Source organism: Choloepus didactylus, chromosome 2, assembly GCF_015220235.1.
Source record: "Choloepus didactylus isolate mChoDid1 chromosome 2, mChoDid1.pri, whole genome shotgun sequence".
NCBI classification, from domain to species: Eukaryota; Metazoa; Chordata; class Mammalia; order Pilosa; family Megalonychidae; genus Choloepus; species Choloepus didactylus.
In genome coordinates this window covers 156,074,899-156,101,358 of record NC_051308.1, presented here as the reverse complement: position 1 = coordinate 156,101,358, position 26,460 = coordinate 156,074,899, and the positions used below count along the sequence as shown (strand labels likewise).

Below are 26,460 nucleotides of genomic sequence, written 5' to 3'. Positions count from 1 at the left end.
AATGTCCAGAGTTCTTTAATAGGAGGAATAGTGCAAAGTTCGTCTGCTACATCTTCCCAAAATTAGACATCATTGTAGGCTAATTTTTATGGGGTAATCCATGTAACCAGAACTTGTAAGGTTAAATGATAATACAGGCCTCCCTGTTTGATTACCATATAAGAAAGCAGTTATCAATATTAAAGAGTGCAGACCTCAGCCTTGCAGATAGAAATTTATTTTGTCATTTCCTATGGTGAGTTTAAGGAGACTGACTCAAGCTAGCAATACTCATGAGAAAATGATGTATACAACTGGACAACCAATTTATTTAATATACAATGATTATCAAATGTTATTTCAATGAGGATCAGATAGTGTTTTACTGGATAGGGTATTCATAGTAAGTGGTATTAAAAAAAGATTCAGTTAAATAGCCTCATAGTAGCTATCTTTTGGAGCAGCTTTATTGCTTTTTACTTCTCATTGTGTACACATTTTATGGGGAGATAAATTAAATTTCAGTGTAGTATTTGGGAGTTTACATAGAACTCAGGATTTGTTCCTAGAAAATACCAAGGATCAACTTTTATTCCAATATTTAATGGCACCAAGCTCTTAGAACCCAGCCATATCTAGCTCTGTATATTTGCCATGGAGTCCTGACAGGTCAAGTTGTTGTTCCAAGCCCTTTAATCCATAGACAATTCTTGGATTGACAGCGGTAGTTTTCTCTTTGATTTTTCTTTGCCTGTCCTTACTTTTGATTAACTTTTTTCTTATCTAGACATACTACTCAGGCCTGCTGTCCTAGGAGCCATTTTTAGGGGTATTTAACCTGGGATTTGTGCTTCCTCTGCCCCCACCCATTTTTGAGCTTTAAGGGGAAGGCCTGAAAAGTAGAAACTAACTTTTCTGGGAAGGGGGGGGGGTCTGTCGTTTTTATCCAATTCTCAAGTCCATGACCTAAAAAATCTTTATGCACTACTAAGGCTTATTTTTGCTTTGCTCCATTATGCATATCTACTTTAGATCTCCTGTAAACCAACTTAGCTTATTATCTTTTGGATTCTTAGATTGTTGTTGCCAATTTTATGTTTTCTTCCTGTAATTATAGATATTAAAATTTTGGTTGTATTTTTCTTAATGTTATTTATATGTATGTATTATTTATTTATTACTTATGTATTTATTTTTTACTTTGATATGTAGAAGTTTCAGTAATTTTATTGAGATATAGTCACATACCATACAATCATCCAGAAGTGTACAATCAGTTGTTCATAGTATCAGCTTATAGTTGTGCATTCATCACCACAGTCAATTCTTGAACATTTTCATTACTCCAAAAAATAAAAATAAAAGTAAAAAAGAGCATCTTAAAGAACCCACCCACCCCCATTATTCATTTGCTTCTTTGTCACCATTTTTCTACTCATCTGTCCATACACTGGATAAAGACAGTGTGAGCCACAAGGTTTTCTTCAATCACATAGTCATACCATATACATTTTATAGTAACACACTTGTCTTCAAGAATCAAGGCTACTGGGTTGCGGTTCAACCGTTTCTGATATTGCCTTCTAGCTATTCTAATACACTAAAAACTAAAAAGGAATATCTATATAATGCATAAAACTAACTTCCAGAATGACCTCTGGACTCCATTTGAAATCTCTCAGCCACTGAAACTTTACTTTGTTTCATTGTCTTCCCCCTTTTGGTCAAGAAGGCTTTCTGAATCCCATGATGCCGGGTGCAGACTCATCCCCAGGAATCATGTCCCACATTGCCAGGGAGATTTACACCCCTAGGAGTCATGTCCCTGTAGGGGGAGGGCAACGAGTCCACCTGCCAGGTTGCCTAAGAGAGAGAGGCCACATCTGGGCAATAAAAGAGGTTCTCTGGGGGTGACTCTTAGGCACAACTATAAGTAGACTTAGCCTCTCCTTTGCAGTAACAAGCTTCATAAGGGCAGGCCCCAAGATCAGGGGCTCGGCCTACTAAATTGTTAGTCCCCAGTGTTTGTGAGAATTCCATAGGTGAGTAAATTTAATATTTCCACATTTTTTCCCCAGTCCCTCAAGGGGTCTTTTCAAATACTTTTCTGTCATCTACCCAGATTACTCTGGGATATATTGGGGCTTCACACTAACCTGTACAAACCAACCAGATCTCACTCCCTATTCAAGGTTCCATGTAATTATGGTGTTTGAGTAAGCTGGCCATACAAGTTAAATTATATAGCATGCTACAGAAAGTAAAAGTTTTCCACCAAATTAACAGCTCTCCACCTTTGGTCTCACACAGAAATTGAAGTTTGAAAACAGTCAATATCATCCTCTTCCCTTTAGTGTGATTTACCTTAGTCCTAACCAAGGCCTCTTTGTTCATATCTCTTAATTGAAATCTGATCTCTTTTTCAGCTTCTTTTAACATTTGCTGTATGGGGTGTTGTTGACATTCATAGCTACCGAACTCTAGCTCTTCAGATACCTGAAGTTCCAGGGACCAACCAGGTTATACACAGGAGTTCAGCATCTCAGAATCTAGAAATAACCATTACAACTCAGGAATAGAGGTAACTGCTGTAAGATCTTAAAATCTAGGAACCATTACAGTAAGCCTTCGCCTGATAACCTGTGCTCTCAGATTCAATTCTCAGAGTTTGCAGTTTATAGTTAGTCCATATTAGATGTTATAATGTCTGTCTTTTCATTTCTGGCTTATTTCACACAACATACTGTCCTCAAGGTCCATTTACCTAGTTTCATACCTCACAACTTCATTTCTTCTTGCAGCTGCTCAGTATTCCATTTATGTATACACCACAGTTCACCATTCCATTCATTACTCGATGTACCCTTAGGCCACCTCCATCCATTGCGCATCATGAATACAAGGCAAGGCAATTTTATTGCTCTTTCCATTTACTGTTTCTTTTATCCTTCTAGTCCTAAAATGTTGTCCATAATACAGAAATATTTTATGCATTTTCAATTCTCTTTTCTTCAATTTTTCTATGGTCTGATGTATACATCCTTGTGACTTTCACGCTTTGTGTAATTTAATTTGGTATATTAAATGCAGTGTTTTATGCTTAGCTTTTATTCATTGTATTCTTTTTTTTTTTTTTAATTTTTTTTTTTTAATTCAGTTTTATTGAAATATATTCACAAACCATACAGTCATCCATGGTATACAATCAACTGTTCACAGTATGATCATATAGTTATGCGTTCATCACCACAATCTATTTCTGAACATTTTCCTTACATCAGAAAGAATCAGAATAAGAATAAAAAATAAAAGTGAAAAGAGAGTACCCAAACCATCCCCCCATCCCACCCTATTTGTCATTTAGTTTTTACTCCCATTTTTCTACTGATTTTTTTTCAATTTTTTAACTTTGTTTATCAAAAAATTAAAAACAAACAGGCAAACAACAACCAAAAAGACCCCACAACATTTCAAACAAAGCAATGGATTAAGGAAAACAAATAACCTAAAATAACTACTTTGCTTCCAATATGTTCCTACCATACCCCAAGAAAATTAATAAACCATGTCCAAACAGAGGAGTAAGAAAAACAAATAATCTAAAATAACTACATTGCTTCCAACATGTTCCTACCATACCCCAAGAAAATTAACAACCCCTAAGAAAACAAAGGAATAAGAGAAAAAAAAACCCTAAAATAACTCTATTGCTTCCAACATGATCTTACTATATCCAAGAAAGTTTACAAACCATAATCATTCCTGAGCATTCCCATAACATTGAGATTACCCTCCATAGTTTATCTGTTCTTATTAGATTATCATTCCCCCTCCACTAATTGGTATCTCTAGGTCCCGTACATTCTACAGTATAAAACATTGTACATTTTTCACGGAATTCACATTAGTGGTAACATACAATATCTCTCTTTTTGTGCCTGGCTTATTTTGCTCAGCATTATGTCTTTTTTTTTTTTTTAATCTTCATTTTATTGAGATATATTCATATACCACGCAGTCATACAAAACAAATCGTACTTTCGATTGTTCACAGTACCATTACATAGTTGTACATTCATCACCCAAATCAATCCCTGACACCTTCATTAGCACACACACAAGAATAACAAGAATAATAATTAGAGTGAAAAAGAGCTCATTGCATTCTTTTAATAAATAAAATCCTTAATGTCCTGCCTATGCAGAAATAGTTAATTATTGCTACTATTAATGGTCTTTTAAAAGATTTGAGTTTCTTGATACTCTGTCACCATGGGAAGGTTCATCAAACCAAGATATGTACCACCTTAAACAGAAGGCTAGGAAAACTAGAATTGCCATGAAGTTCACTGTCCATTTTCTTAAAAGCTTATCTCCATCTTCAGTGTTGGGAACATTAGTGCTAGTGGTGCCTGGGATGTCTGTAATTAATTTCTTGACTCTCAGATTGCATCTCATATTATTTGTAGGCTATACGTTTTAAGATGTTTATGAAGTAGCTTGCATAACCAATTTTCAGTAACTTATTACTCACATGAAGAAAACAGTACAACAAAATGCTTCTTATTTTAAATATACTGCCTGTGTTCTCTAAGTGCATTACAAATGTGCTATGACTAAAACAGCTTCCACAGTGATTTAAAGGAGCCTGAGAATCGTTGTACTAACTAGATACAGAACATCTTTGATAAAAAAAGAGTTGGAACCACCAAATACTTCCTTAGTACATAAAGAACATGGCCATATTCAAACACTAACTGGTATTGTACAGGAAAAAAAAGATAATAATTTACCATCAACAGTAGTCACTTTCATTATTCAAACTGAGATGTGATTTTATAAATAAGTATTACTAACAAAACTCTTAATTTCCTCACTAGATTTATTTTTACCTTTTTATTTAATTTTAGGCCTAAAACTATATTAATAATTATATGGTATAAATGAAAACACTTAAAAAGTAGAAAATGTATTATTTGAATAAACAAATTAATGATTTGAATTGCTCTGTCTTTTCATAATTTAAGAAAAATGTTTAAGTTGCATGAAATACATGGTTCTTAGAATTTATTAGAATTTAATGCATACAACGGGCCAAGAACACTGATTACTTTTTTAAAATATGATAGTCTCATGATCTGTCTGGAATTTTAGCACCTTAAAAAATAAAAAATCCACATAGAGACAAAGTAAGTTCTTTTAAAATATAATTCTTATTAATTTATTGGCTCATTTTCAAAACAATTATTTGGGCAAGTAAAATTTCATAAGAATTGATCTATTTACAAAAACAATTAATATTGTAGTTTTTCTTTAATCATTATACTTTCTCTAGGTAAACTGGATACCCATTTATGAAATACATAAAATCTTTTCCAAGAATTTGATTTCAGGCAAACTAGTGTCAGTAAACTTCAGATTGTGGATTGTGGGTGAATCCTTTAAAAGCAATTTCATGCATATGTGGGCTGCTAGAGGAAACCCCTCACACCTGTCAGCGCTTGAATGTCAACAGCTCTGTTCTACCTTTAGTAGAAAAAAAAGGGCAGGTAGAACTAACACTACTGTAATAGTTTTGGGCTATGATGACACCTTGAGATTATTTTGAGGATTCTTTTAAAATTGTTGAATATAATAATGTTCATACGTTCTCAGAAAATACTTGTTGAATTTAATCTGAGACAACTTCTAAATCTGATGTAAATGCTATGTCATGTTACTTTGATTTATGGATTGATTTATAAAGCACTATTGATAGGAAAAATATCATGCTTTCTATTTCTAACATAAATAGAAAAGTCTCTCCTAATTCTCCTTTCTATTTCTTCTTATCCTCTTTCTAGGAATTGTCTTTTCCACTTCCTCTTAAATACTGTTATTTCCCAAGATTCTATTCTAGGACCTCTTTTCATGCTACTATTCTGTATAGGTTGCTTCATCTATTACCATGGTTTTCCCAGATGTCTTTCTTCTACTTGAACCTTTATTCTCTATTCTAGACCCATGTTCCCAATCATCTACATAACATCTACTAAATGTCCCTGATGTGTTCAACATTACACTCATTATCTCTCTCTTTCTATTCCTCTCCTCCCTAAAAGAATACATACATGTGCCCATACATATATAACATATGTACACCTGTCATATCTGTGCTTTTCCTCCTGCTTGGTTAACCCAAAGCCCACTATTAAGGAAAGCTGGAATTTTAATTCAGGTCTTCTGAATGCAAATCCTCAGCTCAGAGTGTACTTTCTCTCTAACATGGTGACCATGTCTCCTGAACCAGAATTTAAGATTTATAGTCTGAACAATATTTGAAGCCTGAACTGGCTGCTGTAATTAATTATACCACATAGCTTTTTCATGTCACTTTATTAAATCATAGGAAGACACTAATTATATAATCACACATATAAATATAAAATTGCAGCTATGATAGGTATAAGGAGACATGTAGTATTAGACTAGATATAAAGGTGATTTGACCCAGTCGGGGAGATCAGATAGCACTTCCCTGGGAAATGATGAATTGAGTTGAAATGTAAAGGTTGAGAAGTTGACTAGGGCCAGGTTGGTGGAATAAAGTACTGGAGAGGAGAGTGGACGAGTGTTCCAGGCAGGTGAGACAGCTTGTACAAAGATCTAGTGGTATGAGGGTATGTGGTACGTACAAAGTAATTTTTAGTCTTGTTGAAGATTTTTTTCCTTATTTCTCCTCTCTCCTTTTTCCTCTCCTTCTTGCTTCCTTTTTCTGAACAATATTTAAAGCTGAAGTTTACATTAAATGGAGAGAAGTAGAAAGCAAAACTGCATAGTAGACAGTGATTTGAATTAAAGGAAACAAGGAATTTAGGAATAAACATAGCCAGGACTTATCTGTAACTCAACACCGAAAAGAAATAGGTTTTGTGGTGCTGTTTTTGTTCTCTTGTTACCCAAAGTCGCGTCAGCATTTACAATCATTGCCTTGCCGCAGTTTGATAAACCAGGGAACAACTAAATCCTAAATAGTAAATTTCAAAATCTTTAAATTATAAATTGTTTATTTTCCAAGTACATTATTCACTGCAAAGTTAAATATTCCATGTAATCTGTCTTTATGTGTTTAAGAATTCAGGCTGTAGAAATTCTGCTAGAATGTGAAGTGACTTTTGAACTGCACGGAAGTACTCTCTTGTCTGTGATATTCTAAACTTGATGAAGGTTTATTCTTTTGTTCTTGATATGCATATGTAGTATCCTTCAAAGATAATTCTGAAGTTTTGGCCCTCAAAACATTTCTTCAACTATTCTTTACCCAGTTCTCGAATAGGAGAATTATGTTTCTGTCTCTCTATAGCTGTTATAGAATCAGCTGGATTGAACCTCTTAAAAACTCAGGTGGTTTACCCATATTTTTCTTAGGTCTTGGCCTTTTGCTTTTCTTTTGTTTATTTATGTTTTTGTCTTTCTTTATGGCCCAAAGTTTAGTGTTCATAACTTCCTTATAGTTTCACTAAAAGCTTGGTTCATATCTGTTTTTTTTTTGCAGAAAGGGCTATCGCAAGACACGAAGTCCGAGAAATTGAGCAGCGACATACAATGGATGGCCCTCGGCAAGATATGTCTTTAGATGAGGAAGAGGACATGGTGATCATTTATAACAGAGTCCCCAAAACTGCGAGCACCTCTTTTACCAATATTGCCTATGACCTGTGTGCAAAGAATAAATACCATGTCCTTCACATCAATACTACCAAAAATAATCCGGTGATGTCACTGCAAGATCAAGTAAGTGTACTTAGGAGTGCACAAATAATTTCTGTCACTTCCTCACTCAAAGTTTGTATCTCAAAAGGGTAAAACATTTTAAAGGGATATGTATATTGTTCTCAACTAATCATAAGCCACCTGAGGGAAGGAACCAACCAACTTTTATATAATATTACTTTTTTCGTAGTAGTCGGCACATTTTATTGTATATACTAAGTATTTAGATATTTGTCAAAGAAGTGAATTAACTTTACTAAATTTAATAATAAAGTTATTTTTATTATGTTTTTGAAGAGAAAATGATGCTCTTCAGTACTGTATCATTTTTAAAATATTTGATATTTTCAGCAAGATACTCTGCAATAAAAGTCTATTGTCTCAAGTTATTTTAGAGAAATATTTATTTTATTGAAGAATACCTGTACTCTATATGGGTCAATTTTGTTGCTACCATTCTGCACTTGATATGGGTCAATTTTTTAGCTACCCTCATCTCACTTTACCTAGTAATTTATATAATTATTATTTATAAACTCCTAGCAAACAGGATTGTGGCTTATATTTTTAAGTTTTGCACTGAAAGTTCTTAGAAATTATGATAAAAAGATGGATAGATATTGTCATGAAATGGTTTTAAGAAAAGTAGGGAAAATTATCTAATGACATCACATTTTCCCATCTTTTTAGCAGTAGTAGCACACATTTCCCCCACGCCTGAAGTTCTGTCTAGAATTATAAATAAAGTTCTGCCTATAAATCGGAACTGGGCCCCATAGGAAGGGAAAAAAAGATAATATTTGAAAATTCTATTTAGAACCCAACACCATGTAACGGTAGCCTTATTAAAAAGGTATTTATGCTTGTACTATAGTTAGAGTAATATTTACCTTTGTGAAAACAGCCAAACTTGTTTTATCATAACAGAATTGACTATTATCACACTCTTTGGCAAAACTGTAATCCTTACATTGAAGCAAAAGAATAGCATTAATAAACAAGGTTAAGATTGGCTTCTTTGCCAGACAGCTGTTTGTAAAGGCTAGTGGTATATAGCACATCATCTTTCCATATAATTCTTGGTGTGCTGCAGGATCCTCAATTACTCTTTTTCATAGAAACAAAAATCTACATCTGTCTGCCAAACTGAGTAACTCTTTTGTAAATGAGAAGAAACATGAGTTTATTTAGCTAAGTGGGTCATAAAAACTATTCATTACATAATATTATATGTCTCAAGGGCAAGTGTACTAAGTATTCAGTTTTTATACAGTGTTTAGTTGGTTTTAAATCTATTTGCATTATTGCTTTTCAGAATCTACTGTGGTTTAAAACGAACATTTGCTAGTGCTCACATAATAATAACAGATTCCTCAGTAGTTGTTTTTAAACAAATAATGTTATCTTGCTTGTTCATGTTTATGTCCAGCATCGCAAAGCTGTCTGGCAACTACAAGATGTCTGGCAATGACATTAGTCATTTTGTTCATGAAATAAAAATCTACAGACGCTCACCAGATATAACATTTATAGGCATCATGTAGTAGTACATTTTCACAGTTGTATTTTGATGAGGATAAAGCTTCTGCTTTTTAATATATATATATAAATATATATATATATAGGGGGTGAGGGGATCCACAGAAGGGAAGCATAAATGCTAATTTAAAAGCAGTTGGATTATATAACAAACAACACTCAAAATATGTTTTTATGGGTCAGAATAAAGATATAATCTTAATCATTAACTGACATACTTCACAATGTCAACAGATAATTCAAAACCTGATCTTAAACAGGAATGGCTAATATACCAGAAGATAGTTAAACTATCTTCTGATGTACTATATTTAAGCTATTTATTAGTCTCTTGTTCTATATAGAAGCAGTTCTTCAAACAAGTCATATTTATTGCTTCTCTTTCCTTTTCATGACATATTAGATAGCTTTTTTATTTTACTTTCAGTACTGTAAGCTCTACCTAAATCCAAACTTCTAAAATTATACTAGATGCCTTGAAAATAATTTTTAAAATATTCCTTATGTAACACACTTTTATTTTAATATATTTTTATCATCTCTGTGTGCTGTTCTCAGCTGCTTTATTATTTACATAGGAATTAAATGACCTATTTTGCTGTTTATTCTTCCCTAAAAAACAGTTTCTAATCAGTATGTACTTCAAGTGAAACTTAAAAGATGAGATTTTATTAAATCTGCTGTTGTCTCAGTATTCCCAGTTTACTCAGAGAAATATTTTGGGATACAATAAACGACCACTCTTTACTCCCTTATCCTTTCAACCTCAGCAGTTTAGTCTGCTTTATCTCAGCCTTTAGCTCCAACTCTTTCCCTGACATATTTTGTACATACTGAACTAGGCACTGTGTTAAACTATTTACATGCTTAATTATATTTTTCAAAAAATTTTGAGTCAAACCTCAAGTATTTTTAGTCTAGCATAAAGCTATTCAATTTATCATAGTTATGCATATTCTTCTATCCTTAGAAATAGTTGTCAATACCACTTTCAAGTTTTTCATTTGTTTATTGAATATGTAGTATATACAGAGATTGTGCTACATTATTTGGAGAAATACCAAAGAAATAAAAAGCAAGGCCCTATCTTTCAAGGAGTGTATTTATAATTTACTTGGAAACATAAATCATAGACATAAGAACCAGGAGGATAGTTAAAAGAAAACATATTAATTTATGTAATATTCTCACCAAAATGTTTAAACTAGATCTAATCCTGAGGAAACAGAAAAATCTATATTGTAGAAAATTCTGCAGAACAACTTTCCTGGACTCTTTTAAAGTGTCAATGTCCTGACAACTAAAAAAAGTGGGTTGGACAGTCTCCTCTAGATTAGAGAAGAGTACAGAGACATGAAAACCAAGTGTAATCTGTGATGTGTGATTGGATCCTGGATCAAAAATTATAATGTACTCATAGACAATACATACAAAGGTATCTAGGGATAAAGTATGATGTCTCCAAGTTGCTTTCAGTTGGTTAAGAAAAAGTTAAGTGCGTTTGTGTATATAGACAGAGGAGGAGAAAAAAGATAAGCGAAAATGGCAAAATGTTAAAAATTAGGGAATTGTAAGTGAAGAGTGTTTGGATATTGACTGTGTTATTCATCCAACTTTTATGTAGTTTAGAAATTTTTCAAATTAATAAATTGGGATTAAATAAAAATTACAAGAAGGGGAGATAAACACTTGAAAATATAAGGGATGAGAAGAATGAGTAATAAGAATAAGGTGGACTCAGTTATGACAGCTACATTTTGTAGATGATTTTTCACTTAGTAAATACATTGAAATTGGCAGGAGACAGGTAATCAATCCACTAGTTGGTAAAAGGAGTTTGCTCTGCTATCATAAAAATGTCTCTACAATAAAAAAATCTTGTCTTTAAAGTAACTATGTCAAACAACTGTAAATGGCAGCATCTTATGTATATACTAATCACTTGTTAAAATGCAGTTGCTGATTCTGAAGGACAAGATGGTGCCTGATATTCCGAATTTCTAAAAAGCTTCCCCTTGCTGCCAAAGCTCATGATGCTGGTCCTTAGATTCGAGTTGAGTAGCAAACATCTAGACCATGGTTCTCTTTGGAGAAATGGGAAGCTACACATTATAATCTCTCCAGGATGTTGGGATAGTTATCTTCAAAGTCATTTTGCTGCCTCCCCAAATCCAAATTTCTTACCTAAGCCCCTGCCCATGGCTCCAATCTCTTATTCCCTAGCCTCACTCCTACTTAAGGCCTCTGCACTTACCATTTCCTCTTGGAATGTACTTCTCCTGGCTTCTCCCACAAATGGCTTCATGTTATCCATTTAAAATTTCAGGTTAAATGGCTCCTCTTGGAAAACATTACCCAGCCATTGTATATATTAAAATGCTTCTACCAAGTAACTTTGTACCATGTCATGCTTTTTGTATCCTTCCTAGTACTTGTCAACTTATGAAATTATCTTATTTATTAGGTTGCTTATTTACTGGCTGTCCTTTCCTCCATTATAATATAAGTTCCTCAAGGAAGAAACCTTGTCTCTCTTGTTTACACTCTATCCCTTGTGCTTAGAACATTGTTTGAGACATAGTAGACACTCCATATACTTTTTGTTGAAAGAAGGAATAAACAAATGAACCAACTTAGATTTTAATGTAGATCTTAGATGAGAATACCATTCATGTTGATAATTCCTGGCAGAGGGAGCTACTCTGGTAAATGGGAGTATGGTTTATCCTGATCCCTTGTGTGATTTGGGATTAAAGAAAAAAAAAAAAAGGCTGGGGTGGCGGGATTGAGCAACACAATTCTGAACTTTAATGAAGCTAATACATTCTATTCCTTCTGAAATTGTCTTATACTTCTATCAAATTATTGCTTAGTTTTCCTCTTTGTGTAGAAAAAAACCACAGCTGTATAAGGGATGTTTATTTTTAAGTAAATGCATTAGTAGTAGTTTGGTATGTGGTAATTATCTAAGTATTCATTCAATATATAGTAATTCATCAATATATAGTAATTACTAAGTTGGAGTTTGGCCAGGACATTCAGGATGGCATTCCTCCTCTTTTAAATAGTGAAAACGAGTTATTTTATGATCACAGATAATTATAGTGTTGAGGTTAATCTTATTAAGAATGTGGATTTAACCCTAACGCAAAGTGATAAAAGGGAAAATGGGGGGGGTGGGTGGCAAATATGTGGAAAACTCTATACCTTCCACATGATTTTGCTGTAAAACTACAACTGCACTAATTTTTTTTTTTAATGAAGGGGGAAAAAAAAAAAAAAGAATGTGGCTCTAAATAACTGTTAGTAAGATGGTACTTTTTTAGCTTTTCTCTCCTATGTAGCATGGTTCAGATCTAATTCAACTAGCAAATAAATCACAACACTACTACCTACATTGCTTGTGTTTTCCCTAAAGGTCTCCTCTGATTACTTGCTAGCCTGACTCTGCTTGAGTTATAAAACCTGACAGAAATCACAGTTTAGGTTCTGCTCCAGGCTAACCATAAAAACGTCTTTTTTCATGTACTGTATCTCACTACTACTTCAGAAACATCCTTCTTTATAGCCTATTTCAATCAGAGTATGAAAAGTCTCTTTGAATAAAGTCACTATGTGACTATTCTCCCCAAGCAAGAATTTTCAGTGTCTTCAGGCTCCTTGACTTCATTTGATATGATTAAGTTTTGCTCTTTTTTGCCTATCACTTTACCTTTTCATTGGTGCCAAGTATAGTCAGTAAGAATCCATAAAATGAACTAAGTAAAAGTTAGCTCACCTAATCTCCATTTCCTTACTTACTCCTCTGAATTCCAGAGCTTTAATCTTGAGGTGTAGGACAAAATGCCCCACTGTAAAGGAAAACCAGAAGAAAACAAACTGAAAGACAAAACAAGCAGTACAGGAGTGGAGAGAAACCAAACAAATGATAGCGTAGGAACTGGGCTGGACTGATGAAGGGGGAAAAAATGGAGATTTTTTTGAAAGAAAACTTTCAAAAAATACTTTTATTCAAAGGGTGTTAGACTCCATATTTGTGAATTCCCCTACTCACTAAAATTTATATGTAATCAATACTTATGCTTTCAAGGTCATTCTTTGGACATGCACAGAGTGGTGAAAATTTTGAGTTGCCTAACACACATGTTCCCAGATGAGGTTGAGCAAGGTGACATTCTGGTGCTCTCCTGCTTGTATAGTGTCCTTTTGTGGTATGTGTAGTGCCATGGTTTTTCACTTTGTGCTTTCTCCTGGTGATTTTGCTGTTTAAAATGGCCCCTAAACATAGTGCAAAAGTGTTGTCTAGTGTTCCTTAGCAAAAGAATGCTGTGATGTGCCTTGTGGAGAAAATGTGTGTTAGATAAGCTTCATACAGGCATGAGTTATAGTGCTGTTGCCCATGAGTTCAGTGTTAATGAGTCAGCAATATATCTATTAAGTTTATGAAAATAAGGTGCTTTGAACATAAACATACATACAACAAGGTTATGTATTGATCAGTTGATGAAAATATTGTAACCAGAGGCTCATAGGAACCTAACTGTCTTTCCCCTAGGAGCAATGGTTCAGTATTCACTGTTTCAGTATTTTCAGTATTCAACTACCATAAATGATAATATATACACATGTATATGTATACATATGTTAAGTATTAATATATTCTCTTAGTTGGAGATTAAAAAGAGATTCTGTGTTTTTTGGAGACTTTAACAATAATAGAGTCTAGAGAATTTTAAAGTAGTAATGACCCATTTAAGTTTACCTCAGTAGCATGAATTTAGGAAATAAAGTGCAAAGTTCTACAAAGACTTTACCAACCCAGCTTAGCCCTAAGACTGAAGAACATGCCCAGCAAGGAGTTAGACATTTTAATAGGACTTACTTACAAGAGATATGGTTGTTCCATGGTGGGGGGCCAGCCAGGAAAGATGGAAATTAGTGCTCCACAAAAGCATAGGGTTAGGACAAGGAGAATGTGAAAACAGAGTTTTGGCAGGGTCTTGTGACACAAGGGTGTGGAGATTTGTTATCAACAGTGATCAGGGAAGAGTTTCAATGCTTTGTTTACAATACATTTTTTTCCTCTCCTGATGACATTAAAGATCTGTCCAGGTCAAGTAGGCGGCAAAGGGAAATCACCATGGTGGGGAGGGGGGCCTGGGCCCTGGGTCCCCACAGACATACGGAGTTGGTCTTTTGATTTTGACCAGCAGCACTCTGCAACTCATGGAGTTACCCAAAATAATGAAAAAGACAAATGAATAAATCAAGGGATCATTATTGAAACATTTGTCCAATAAGAATGGTGAACAAGTGTGGACAGGAAGAGGAGATTATGATGAAGTTTGAGAGACAGGTATCAGCAGAGCTTTCAGATCTTGGAGATGGAGAAGTTTTGAGTAATGACTAGATCTGAGAGATTACCTTAATAGTGGATAAGACAATCTTAGTGTTCAAGTATGTTGATCAGAATCATGATACTAATTATGTCCACTCTTTTCCTTTCAAACTCTTGTGGGGTTTCCCCCTTGTTTTAAATTATACATAATAAATTAGGGGAAATTAGCTAGTGGTACAGAAGTGGTATTGGACCAGAATCCAAGGCACGTGTTTCTTGGGCTTCAGTTTCCTTATCTATAAAATAAAACAGCAAATCCAATGTCCCTTCTACCTCTAAAATTCTGATTCTGTAAACAAGAGAATTTGAGATTGGTGACAGCGATGGAAGATTCATGCCTTGCCCTATTCTTGGTCTTCACCTAACTCTTTCCCTGTTTCTTATGTTCTTAGTTTTAAACTGAGTTACTTGGAATGCTCAGACTCTACTGTGTAGGGGTAAGGCGAAGAGACTGAGTAGGCAGCGTTTACCCTGCTTCTGCCCCCTCTTCTGTTTTATACATTCTGGTAGCTTGTAAGATAATCTTTTAAAAAATTGGTCTATTTGAATATACTTCTTTTCCTATCATGGAAACAATAGTAATGAGAATATCGTTGCCAAAGGGCTTCTGTTGTCCTAGGCCTCCTTTCAGTCACTACAAAAACAAGTCTCCTGTTAACAAAACCAAGAGCCAGTTCCTGGGCCTTGCTTCTCAGTAGGATCCATGGACCAGCAGCATGGCCATCACCTGGACACTCCTTAGAAGTATAGAGTTTTGGGACCCACTCCAGAGCTATGGAATCAGAATCCACATTTCAACAAAAGTCCCAGGTGGTTCATTTGCCATATTCAACTTGAGAATTCCTGTAGCAGTGCAGATATTATCCAGCTGCCTGGGCTTTTCACTTTCTATTGAAAGACATAAAATCGGTTAAGTGTCATTCATCCTAGGAAGATTTAGTTAACTTTTCTTAGGAAGGGTAGAGGAAAAAAGGATATGTGACGATTATACCTGATTCTTATTTCAACAGTCCTTTCACTCCAAGTTGTGCCATGAGCCTCTGTAAACATTGGCTTATATCCTACTATTTCCTTAGACCTTCAATCTAGCATCTCCCTTCATTTTCTCCCACACCCCCATGTTCATGTTAAATCTCATCTTCTGGAAAATAGAGCCAAGTTGCTAAATATGTCTAAACTCCTTTTAACTACCACCTCCAATTCCTTATTCTCTATTCTTTTTATTTCCCCCTCATTTTTGGCTGAAATACTGAAACTGATTTTCATGGGACCAAATATTTTTATGAAATAAGTTACCATTAAGTGGCATGTATAAAGATTTTTATATTCAACACAAAATTTTTAAGGATTCAGTTTTTGGATTATCTAGTTTTTTATTATCTGTTTCGTTTTCATTTGCCATTTGATATTTTTATTCCGTTTGGTGCTTTACTTGAAAAACAAGTGGGAAGAACATGAAAATCCCAAATGATATATGTATTGGGCTCTTTGTTTTGGTGGGGAAAAATTTGAAAATATCTGCTAAGATGAAATTGTGTATCTTCTAATGCAATATAATTTTGTTGTCTACATCCAATTTTCATATTTTGTTTTAAGAGTGTGTGTGTATGGGAGGTGTTAGGATTTCCCTTTTAAAGCTCTGTTATTTCTCTTCGTATATCACTATTAATGCTTTTCCAAAAAAATAAATTCATTCCCAGAACATTTTTTTTTTCTAGTTCACATTATCTGAAATATGGCTACTTCTTCACTGTATCTCTACCCTGCCCCACCATTAGGCTTTATCCATGATACCGATCAAAAGCAGTGGGCTCTCTGCCCATTGCACTAAAATGACCAATTCTTGAGATATCAGAGTTTCAAAGACAGAAATTGTTGAGTGCTAGGCACGAAGCAGGAGATCAAACAGTCTATAGGCCTAAAAATCTGTCTCCCTGAACAGCTGTAATTCTGATAGTTTTATAGTATTGAAAGATGAGCAGGTTTTAGGATAATGAGCACAGTGGCTCTAGATGATGTAATTAGTGGTGACCTAAGTATTGAGCATGCACAGATTGATTACATGCTTAGTCACAAAACATATGTGAGAAAATGGCTGCCTTAACATGATGATGGGTGTGATTTTTAGGATTATAATGAGGTATAGGCCACTTATCAAGATAACTTTGGAATTGGAGTGGGTTGGTTCTGAAATGACTCAAGGCCTTTCATTAATAAAACATTAGGAGCTGTCATTAGTGATCATAAGACTCTAAGAGTTGAAAAAACCAGATATAAGGAGTACAAGTGAGGGCACAGATAAAGGCTATACAATCATTATCAGAGATTAAGGCAGCTGGATTACAGTTCAAAGATTTCAGTTATTTCCCTCTGTCTACTCTAACATACTGTGTTCTGATTGCTAAAGCTACCATTATGCAAATACCAGAAATGAACTGGCTTTTATAAAGGGAGATTTATTAGGTTACAAATTATAATTTAAGGCCATAAAAGTGTCCAAACTAAGGCATCAACAAGAGAATATCTTCATTGAGGAAAGGCTGATGGCATCCAGAACACCTCTGTTAGCTGGGAAGGGCATGTGGCTGGCATGTGCTGGTCCTTTGCTCCTGGGTTTTGGTTTCAAAAATGGCTTTCTCCAAAAATGTCTTTGGGCTTCTCCTCTCTCTTAGCTTTTCCTCTCTCAGCTCCTGTGGATCCTTGCTTGTTCTCCCAGGGTGTTTCTCTCTAAGCATCTGGGGGTCCTCTCTTAGCTTCTCTGGGCAAACTCTGGGCTTTCATCTCATAGCTTAGCATCTCCAAATGTCTTTCTGTCTGCATCTCCAAGTCTGGCATCTGTGTCGGCCCCTGAGCTCTCTGAGGACTCCAGTAAACTAATCAAGACCCACCTTGATGGGCAGGGTCACACCTCCATGGAAATAATCTAACCAAAAGTCACACCCACAAGTTGGTTGCATCCATGGAAACAACCTGATCAAAAGACCCCACCCATAATAAGTCCCGCCTCCACAAGATTACCTCAAGGAACATAGTCCTTCCTGGGGTACGTTAACAGTTTCAAACCAGCACATATGGAAAGTAAAAAGAAATATCTATATAATGATTCAGTAATCATAATCATCTCCTAAATCCTAACTTCACTCTTGTATCCAGGAGGCAACCATTACTATTACTGTTCATTACTATTCATTTACTGACTTTAATCTGGTATGAAGTGCTCCAGAATATCTCTATGTGACTAATCATATTCTACAATGTAAATGAAAGATTGATAAATGGTCAAAAGTAAACGATTGACAGTCCTGTGCTTGAAAAGCTGCATACGCTTTCAGGGCAGTATAAGACATTGTTGTCCAGTCTCTCCTCTTTCCACCAACAAACTGTATCTGCTCTCCAGAAAAAATTCTTATTTTTTTGCTGTTTATCATATAGATACTCAGTTATTAAAAATCAGAACTATTTTCCTTTGAGAAATTGTATATCACTGCTTTATTGCTGGTGTTATTTAGATTTAGAAAGTTCTCTATATTAGTCAGTTCTTAAATTTTTAAATATATTTACACTCTTGGAATTTTTCACGTTAACTAACCTTTTGTATAATTTTAACTCCAGTTAGTTAAAATAAGTAAGATTAGGTATTTTCAATTTTTTATTTGGCCTAAATCGCATGTTTAATTTTTTTTAATTGATTACTTATGGTACCTGTTCTTATTTCTTTAAGGTCTGCTGATAATCACCATCTTTTCCTTAATTATTTTTATTCAAGAGTTAGTTACTTTTTATTTGTTGAGTCTCTAGTCTTAAATGAATTTTTATTGATAACAAACCCCTGAGAGGAAAACAGTTTTAATCTACGTAGAATGTCCCTATACTACAGTGCTGACTGCTTCATGTATACTGCTTCGTGTATACTGATTGGGAATGAACACTCTAACCCCCACCTCACACCTGTAAATGTACTCACCTATACAGCATTATAATATACTTCATTTTGTGATTGTATTTGCAGGCTCATCTTTCACTCCTTTCTGCCTATAGTGATAGTTAGCTCCCTCTATGATGAGTTAGTAGTTGCAGATTGTACTATACTTTACTTAGTCTAAAATCTGAGTTTCAAGCTCTATAATTGTCACAATGGTATGACTGGTTTTAAATGCCTAAATGGAGAATTTGTTACCAAATTTCATTTTCTTTAAATTGTACGTAAGTAATCAGTGTCTTCTCCCTTTTTTAGGTGCGCTTTGTTAAGAATATAACTTCCTGGAAAGAGATGAAACCAGGGTTTTATCATGGACATGTTTCTTATTTGGATTTTGCAAAGTAAGTTACACCTCAGATCACACAGAAAAGAATGTCTTGTACTAAACAACCGAAAAAGGGATAAATTCATTCAATTGTTATGATTTTGGTTTTCCACGAAAAGAATATATGGGCTTGCCTCTGCCACTTTAAGCTATGTAATTTAAACATACGAGTAATTTAAAGTATTTACTGCCCTCTAGTGTTCATAAATTGGCAGTTCTCATTAATTATAGAAATTCAAGGTAGGTTAAATTTAGGTATTCTCATCATTATTACATGTATGATTTCTTTCATAACCAGAATGATACTATTTCATTTCAAGTTTTAACCTAGAGGCCAATCAGATTGTGACTTTCCACATCATGGAAAACTTAGACAGCAAAGAAGTCGTTCCTCAGTTATTGGTGCCCCGAAGTGTCTGCTTCTCAGCCAAGTCACAGTAAAGTGAACCCTTTCCCTTGGGCTACCTTGTTTTAGTTTTAAAATTGTGATGTGTTAAGAAGAGATATGAAAAAAAAGATATTTTCTTTTATGTTTGAATTTGCCTGTAAATGAAGATAATTCTCATTTCTCATATTTTTGGAGAGGTTTTTCTTTCATAATTCTCTGAAGACAAGTTCACAAAACTACAGGCCTATTTACTGTATCCAAGCCTGTGTGACTTCGCCTAGTCTTTGCCATATTAAACAATAATCAGAAAATTAGTCAAAAGAATATTCTAAACATATGTGACTCTAGGATTCATCTGAAAATTCTTCATAGTACACATAATGCCATTATAGTAAAATCTCAAATCCAAAACTTTTCCCTAATACAAGATTCTGGATTACCATGAAAAACATTAAAGCTAATTATTTTTGCAAATTACTTAAACATGTTTGCTTAGTCTTTTCATTAGCAGTCATGATTTCAAAGTAATACACTCGTATTTGTCAACTTTCAAGGGCATTCTGTGTAAAATTTGAAAATTAAATTGGTATCACCCTCAATTTAATTTCTTAAATTTGAAAAGTATAAGAGAAGAATGAAATCTTACTGATTCGAACAGATTGATAAAGAATCTCTCAAGTATTACATATATAAAATGATAAATTCCTATTTCTAGTTGCTCCTATTAGTATTCTAGATCTTTCAATAAAATGGTAGCTTTAAAGTTAGATGTACATTTTTCCATAAATAATTCATACTGCAATATTGAAAACATTTTATAGGCATCTTTAAAATAAGCTAATTATTTTTTCTTTGCAGAGGCATTGAACCAATTTCATAAACTTCATTCATATGCATATTTTCCCTCAGGGCTGCATTATCTTTGAATTGAATATTTGTTACCCTTGCACCTAAATGATTTATTTTTTTCCACACACAGCTTGGTTTCTAATACTTGAGGTTTTCATTATTAAAATAATATATTGAGTGCTTTTGCTTTTGGCAAAAGTCTTGTACTTGAATGAAGCCCTGGTATACACTGGGGTTCTCATATTTGAAAAAGTATAAAGCTTTTTGAAAAAATTAATCTCATTTATTAAATACTGACATGAAAGTTGAAAGGTTTGAATATTTTCATAGACTTTACAAGATTTTAAACAAACACCTAAACAAAACCAACTGGAAGAAATGTTTTTTAATGTATATAGCCAAAAACTATTGTAGACATAACTATGATCCTTTAAAATGTTTTTTAGTTTGACAGCTATACTCACTGTGAATGAAAAAGAAAAAGAAACATCAGCTTACCAATTTTTAAAATACCCTATTTTTCAAAAATATTCTTGCCTGACCCAGTACTTTGTGGAGTCCATTAAAATATTTGCCTTCAGGAGAAAATAGTCGAATTGTTGCAACAAGTATTTAATCACATAGCTTTTTTTTTTTTTTTTAATTTTTTAATTGAGATTGTTCAGATACCATACAACTATCCAAAGATCCAAAGTGTACAATCAATTGCCCACAGCACCACCATACAGCTGTGCATCCATCAACACAATTAATTTTTTTTTCAATTTTTAGAACGTTTTCACTGCTCCAGAAAAGAAATAAAGACCAAAAAAAGGAAACTCAGATCCTCCCATATCCCTAACCATGCTCCCCTCCTTTATTGATTCATAGTTTTGGTATAGTACATTTGTTACTGTTGATGAAAGAATGTTAAAATACTACTAACTGTAGTATGTAGTTTACAATAGGTATATATTTTTTCCCTATATGCCTCTCTATTATTGACTTCTAGTTATGGTGACATACATTTGTTCTAGTTCATGAGAGAGATTTCTAATATTTGTATAGTTAATCATGGACATTGTTCACCACAAGATTCACTGTTGTATACATTCCCATCTTTTAACTTCCAACTTTCCTTCTGATGACATGCATGATTCTGAGCTTACCCTTTCCACCACCTTCATACACCTTTCAGCACTGTTAGCTAGTCTCATAACATGCTACCATCACCCATGTCAGTTTCCAAACATTGAAGTTCACCCTAGTTGAACATTCTGCTCATAATAAGCAAACCACTCCCCATTCTTTAGCCTCATTTCTATATCCTGGTAACTTATATTTCATTTCTATGAGTTTACGTATTGTAATTAGTTCGTATCAGTGAGACCCTGCAATATTTGCCTTTATGTATCTGTCTTATTTCACTCAATATAATGCCCTCAAGGTTTCTTCATCAACCCATTTCTTTTAAGATGGTTTTCTTCACACACTATACATTCCATCCTAAGTAAACAATCGTTGGTTCCCCATATAGTCACTTATTTATGTATTGAGCACCATCGCCACTCTCTATATAAGGACATCTCCATTTCTTCCACAAAGACAGAGGAAGAGTCAAAAAGGCAGAGAGGCAAAAGAAAAAGAAAAGAGAAAGAGAGAAAAACAAACAAATAAAAAAAAAAACTTGATAGCTAGAAAGCGGCAAAAGGAAAGATAACCTATTCTAACCTAAAGTAGAATAGTCAGACAACATCGCCAATTCCAGGAGTCCCATACCCTTCCCCTGTTCTGCACCCCCCACACCATATGCATTTAGCTTTGGGATATTGCCTTTGTTACATTAAAGGAAGCATAATACAATGTTTCTGTTAATTCTAGCCTCTAGTTTGCATTGATTGTCTTTTCCCCCCAGTCCCACCCTCTTTTTAACACCTTGCAATGTTGACATTCATTTGTTCTACCTCATGTAAAAACATATTTGTACCTTTTATTACAATCGTTGAGCACCCTAGGTTTCCCTGAGTTACACAGTCCTAGTCTTTATTGTTCGTCTTTTGTTCTGGTGTCCCATGTGGTCCCAGCCTTCCTCTTTCAACCATATTCACAGTCATCTTTGTTCAGTGTACTTACATTGCTGTGCTACTGTCTCCCAAAATTGTTTTCCAAACCTCTCACTCCTGTCTTTTCCTTTCTGTTTGCAGTGCTTCCTTTAGTGTTTCCTATAGAGCAGGTACCTTGTTCACAAACGCTATCATTGTCTGTTTGTCAGAGAATATTTTAAGCTCTCCCTCATATCTGAAGGATAGTTTTGCCGGATATAGGATTCTTGGTTGGTGGTTTTTCTCTTCTGGTATCTTAAATATGTCACCCCACTTCCTTCTTGCCTCCATGGCAAGATTGAGAAATCCACACATAGTCTTATCAAGCTTCCTTTGTACGTGATGGATCACTTTTCTCTTGCTGCTTTCAGGATTCTCTCTTTATCTTTGACGTTTGATAATGTGATTATTAAGTGTCTTGGCATAGGCCTATTCAGATGTATTCTGTTTGGGGTATGCTGCGCTTCTTGGGTCGGTAATTTTATGTCTTTCATAAGAGATGGGAAATTTTCATTGATTATTTCCTCTATTATTGCTTCTGCCCCTTTTCCCTTCTCTTCTCCTCCTGGGACACCAATGACATGTAAATTCTTGCTTTTTATTTTGTCTTTAAGTTCCTGGAGATGTTGCTCGTATTTTTCCATTCTTTTCTCTATCTGTTCTTTTGTATGTAGGAATTCAGGTGCCTTTTCTCCAGTTCCTGAGTGTTTTCTTCTGCCTCTTGAGATCTGCTGCTGTATGTTTCCATTGTGTCTTTCATCTCTTGTGTTGTGCCTTTCATTTCCATAGTTTCTGCCAGTTGGTTTTTCGAACTTTCAATTTCTACCTTATGTACATCCTGTGTTTTCGTTATACAATTTAGCTCTTTTGCCATATCTTCCCTAAACTTTTTGAATTGACTTATTATTCATTGTTTCAATTCCTATATCACAGTTGAAATGTAAGTTTGTTCCTTTGACTGGGCCATAACTTCATTTTTCTTAGTGTAGGTTGTAGTTTTCTGTTGTCTAGGCATGGTTTCCTTGGTTACCCCAATCAGGATTTCCCAGACCGGAACAGGCTCAGGTCCCAGAAGGAAGAAATATTCAGTATCCAGTTTCCCTGAGGGTGTATCTTAGAAAACTGGTACACCCTGTGATGCCTCATGTCATTGTGATTTTCTGCCCAGCAGGTGGCACCTGTTAACCTATAATTCTTGACTGATGTAAGGAAGTGTGGCTGTTTTCCCCCAGGCTTTGGGGTCTGGTTCTGAATGGAAGGTGGGTAGTACAGCTGGGCCCCACCCCTTTCCACTTAGAAAAGATAGATGCCCTAGGGGGAGGTCATTAGCATTTCAGTGGTCTCTCTCTGCCTGTACTGTCTCCACCCTTCTCTGGGTCACAGCACTGGGAACTGAAAATGGCTGAGGCTTTCTCCACTGAGCTGAAAAAGGAACAGATAGTCCCCTTCAGAGCTAGTCCGAGGTGACCCTCCAGTTCTCCAAGGTCAGTCGTCACCCAAAGCCTCTGTCTGCTTGTTGGGGATTTGTACCTCCTACTGAGCAGTTCACACTTGCTAATTAAAACCCCAGTTGGACCCCAGCTGAGCTATATTCACTTGATGGGAGAGAGCTTCTCTGGCACCACAAGGCTTTGCAGCTTGGGCTGTGGGGGAGGGGTCTCCCGACTTGGATCCGCAGGTTTTACTTACAGATTTCATGCTGTGATCTCAGGCGTTCCTTCCTCCCAATTCAGGTTGGTGTATGATGAGTGGATAGTCACGTTTGTCCCCCCACAGTTATTCCAAATTATTTACTAGTTGTTTCTGGTTTTTTTTAGTTGTTCCAGGGGGACTACTTAGCTTCCACTCCTCTCTATGCCACCATCTTAGATCTAATCACATAGCTTTTTAATTGTATAAGCAGAAACAATAAAAAGAGTGTAAACCCAGTAAAACCCAGGAAATAAGATAGAATAAAAAATGAAAAGTCTTTTATAGTTTAGACTGATCGCTAAGAAGCACACATTTTATTGGCAGGTCTGACTGCTCATGCCATTTTTTGGTTATATTTATCTGATTTTATTTAGCTCTTTAGAATAACTGTTGGATTGAATCATGCCTCCCACAGAAGACCTCGTACTCTGGGTCTGATGTAAACTCATTTGTAAATAGGACCTTTGAAGATGTTATTAGTTAAGGTGTTCCCAGACTAAATGGGAGTGGGTCTTCATCCAATCTGACTGAAGCCCTTATCAGCAGAGGAAGTTGGACATGAAGGGGAAGCCATGGGAGCAGCCAGAAGCTGGAAGTCAATGGAACCCAGAAGAGAAAAGAGAAGACGCTAGTGCAGTGTTCATTGCCATGTGACAGAAAAGCCAAGGTCCAAATATCGCTAGCAGCCAGCCACAGAACACCACAGTCTTCAAGGGTAAAACATCACCTTGCTGATACCTCAATTTTGGAGTTTTCCTAGCCTCAAAACCATGAGCCAGTAAATTCCCATTGTTTATGCCAACCCATTATGTGGTATTTGTTTAATAGCCTGGAAACTAAACCAGTTTTTGGTACTGGAAGCAGAGGTACCCTATTGTAAATACCAAAAACTGTGAAAACAGCTTTGGAATTGGGTAATGGGCAGAGGCTGGGAGAATTGTGAGGCACATGATAGAAAAAGCCTAGATTACTTTGAAGAGACTGTCAATGGAAGTAGGGATATGAAAGGTACTTCCATAGAAGGAAATAATGAATGTGTTATTGGAAACTGGAGGAAAGGTGATCCTTGTTATAAAGTGGCAGAAAATCTGGTGAGGTTGTAGTCTGATGTTGGATAGAAGGCAGAACTTGAAAGCAATGAACTTGGATATTCAGCTGAGTTGCTTCCCAAGTGAAATGTTGAAGGTGCAGCCCAGTTTCTCCTTGCCACCTTATAATAAAATACAAGAGGAAAGGGATAAGCTGAGAATTAAACTCTTAAGCACAAAGGAACCAGAAATTGATGACACTGAATATTATCAGCTTATCTAGGTAACATGTTCTGAGACTAGAGCCAGAAGCAACTCTGTTAGGGATCTCCCTGAGCTTTCGGGAAGTGAGTCTCCAGAGGGCTCCATGTATGGGTTTAACTGAACAAAGAAGGTGTGGTTGAACGTGGATCCAGTCAGCCATTTCAGTGGAAGTCAGGATTGGGAATGCCGTTATCCAGGAAGAATCTGTGGGAAGTTGTATTGTTTAAAGGTTTGACCCCTGGAACTGCACCCAAAGCCATAAGGCTTTTGTGAAATTTGTGTGAATAGAAGCAGTACCTGAAAGGGACAGAGAGGAACAAATTGAAAGAAGAATGGCTCAAGGACAGAGCCATGGAAACTGAGGTCTGCACCAAAGAGATCTTAGGCCAAGAGAGTAAGCCCACCCATATATGTAGAACGGTCTTTCCCTGTGCTTGGTGGGGCTCCATTGTTCAAGGAGAGTGCCACCATCCCAATGTTGAGAGATGGTGGGGTCTTTGCCCCAGTGCTTGTAGGGAGCCTGGCAGTGCCATTCCAAAGCTCTGAGAGGGGACTACCCCCTAGTGTTTGGAGGCACCATGACTGTTGCACATGCACTTGGAGGGCAGGGGCAGCGGGGGTAGAGGGTGGTGTTGCTGCTGTTCCATCAGGCCCAGGACAAAGCACAAGCCCAGATTGCTCACAGACCTTGAGATCTCATGGCATTTGCCCAGATACAGGTTTCTGACTTATTTGGGATCTTTGAACCTGTTTTCCTTCCAGTTTCTCCCTTTTGGAATGGGAGTGTCTATCTTATGCCTGTCCCACCATTGTATATTGGAAGCACTTGTTTGCTAGGTTTCACAGGTCCATCAGAGAGGAATTTTCCCCCATGATGGGCAACACCCATTACCAATTTTGATGAGACTTTGTACTTAGCTTTATTACTGAAATGACTTAGGCTTTAAGGATATTGTGATGGAATGAAAGTATTTTGCATGTGAGAAAAACATGCCTTTTGGTGGTACAGCAGGCAGACTGTTAGAGACTGAATCATGTCCCCCACAAAAGGCATATTCAGGTCCCATCTCGGGGTCTGTGGGTGTGAACCCATTTGCAAATAGGGCCTTTAGAGATATTATTTGAAGTGTGCCCAAACTGAATACGTATAGGCTTTAATCCAATATGGCCGAGAGGTCACTCTGGT

At 35.7% G+C, this 26,460-nt stretch overlaps 1 protein-coding gene across 3 annotated transcripts in view; it reads left to right on the top strand.

The window, feature by feature from the left end:
• HS2ST1 (heparan sulfate 2-O-sulfotransferase 1) overlaps positions 1–26,460 on the top strand; it is a 224,522-nt gene that overhangs the window by 169,648 nt on the left and 28,414 nt on the right. For all 3 annotated transcript variants that reach the window (XM_037826726.1, XM_037826724.1, XM_037826725.1), the window contains 2 exons: positions 7,514–7,752; positions 18,903–18,988. In XM_037826726.1, the coding sequence (XP_037682654.1) occupies positions 7,514–7,752; positions 18,903–18,988 (325 nt within the window). The remainder of the gene's footprint in view (positions 1–7,513; positions 7,753–18,902; positions 18,989–26,460) is intronic.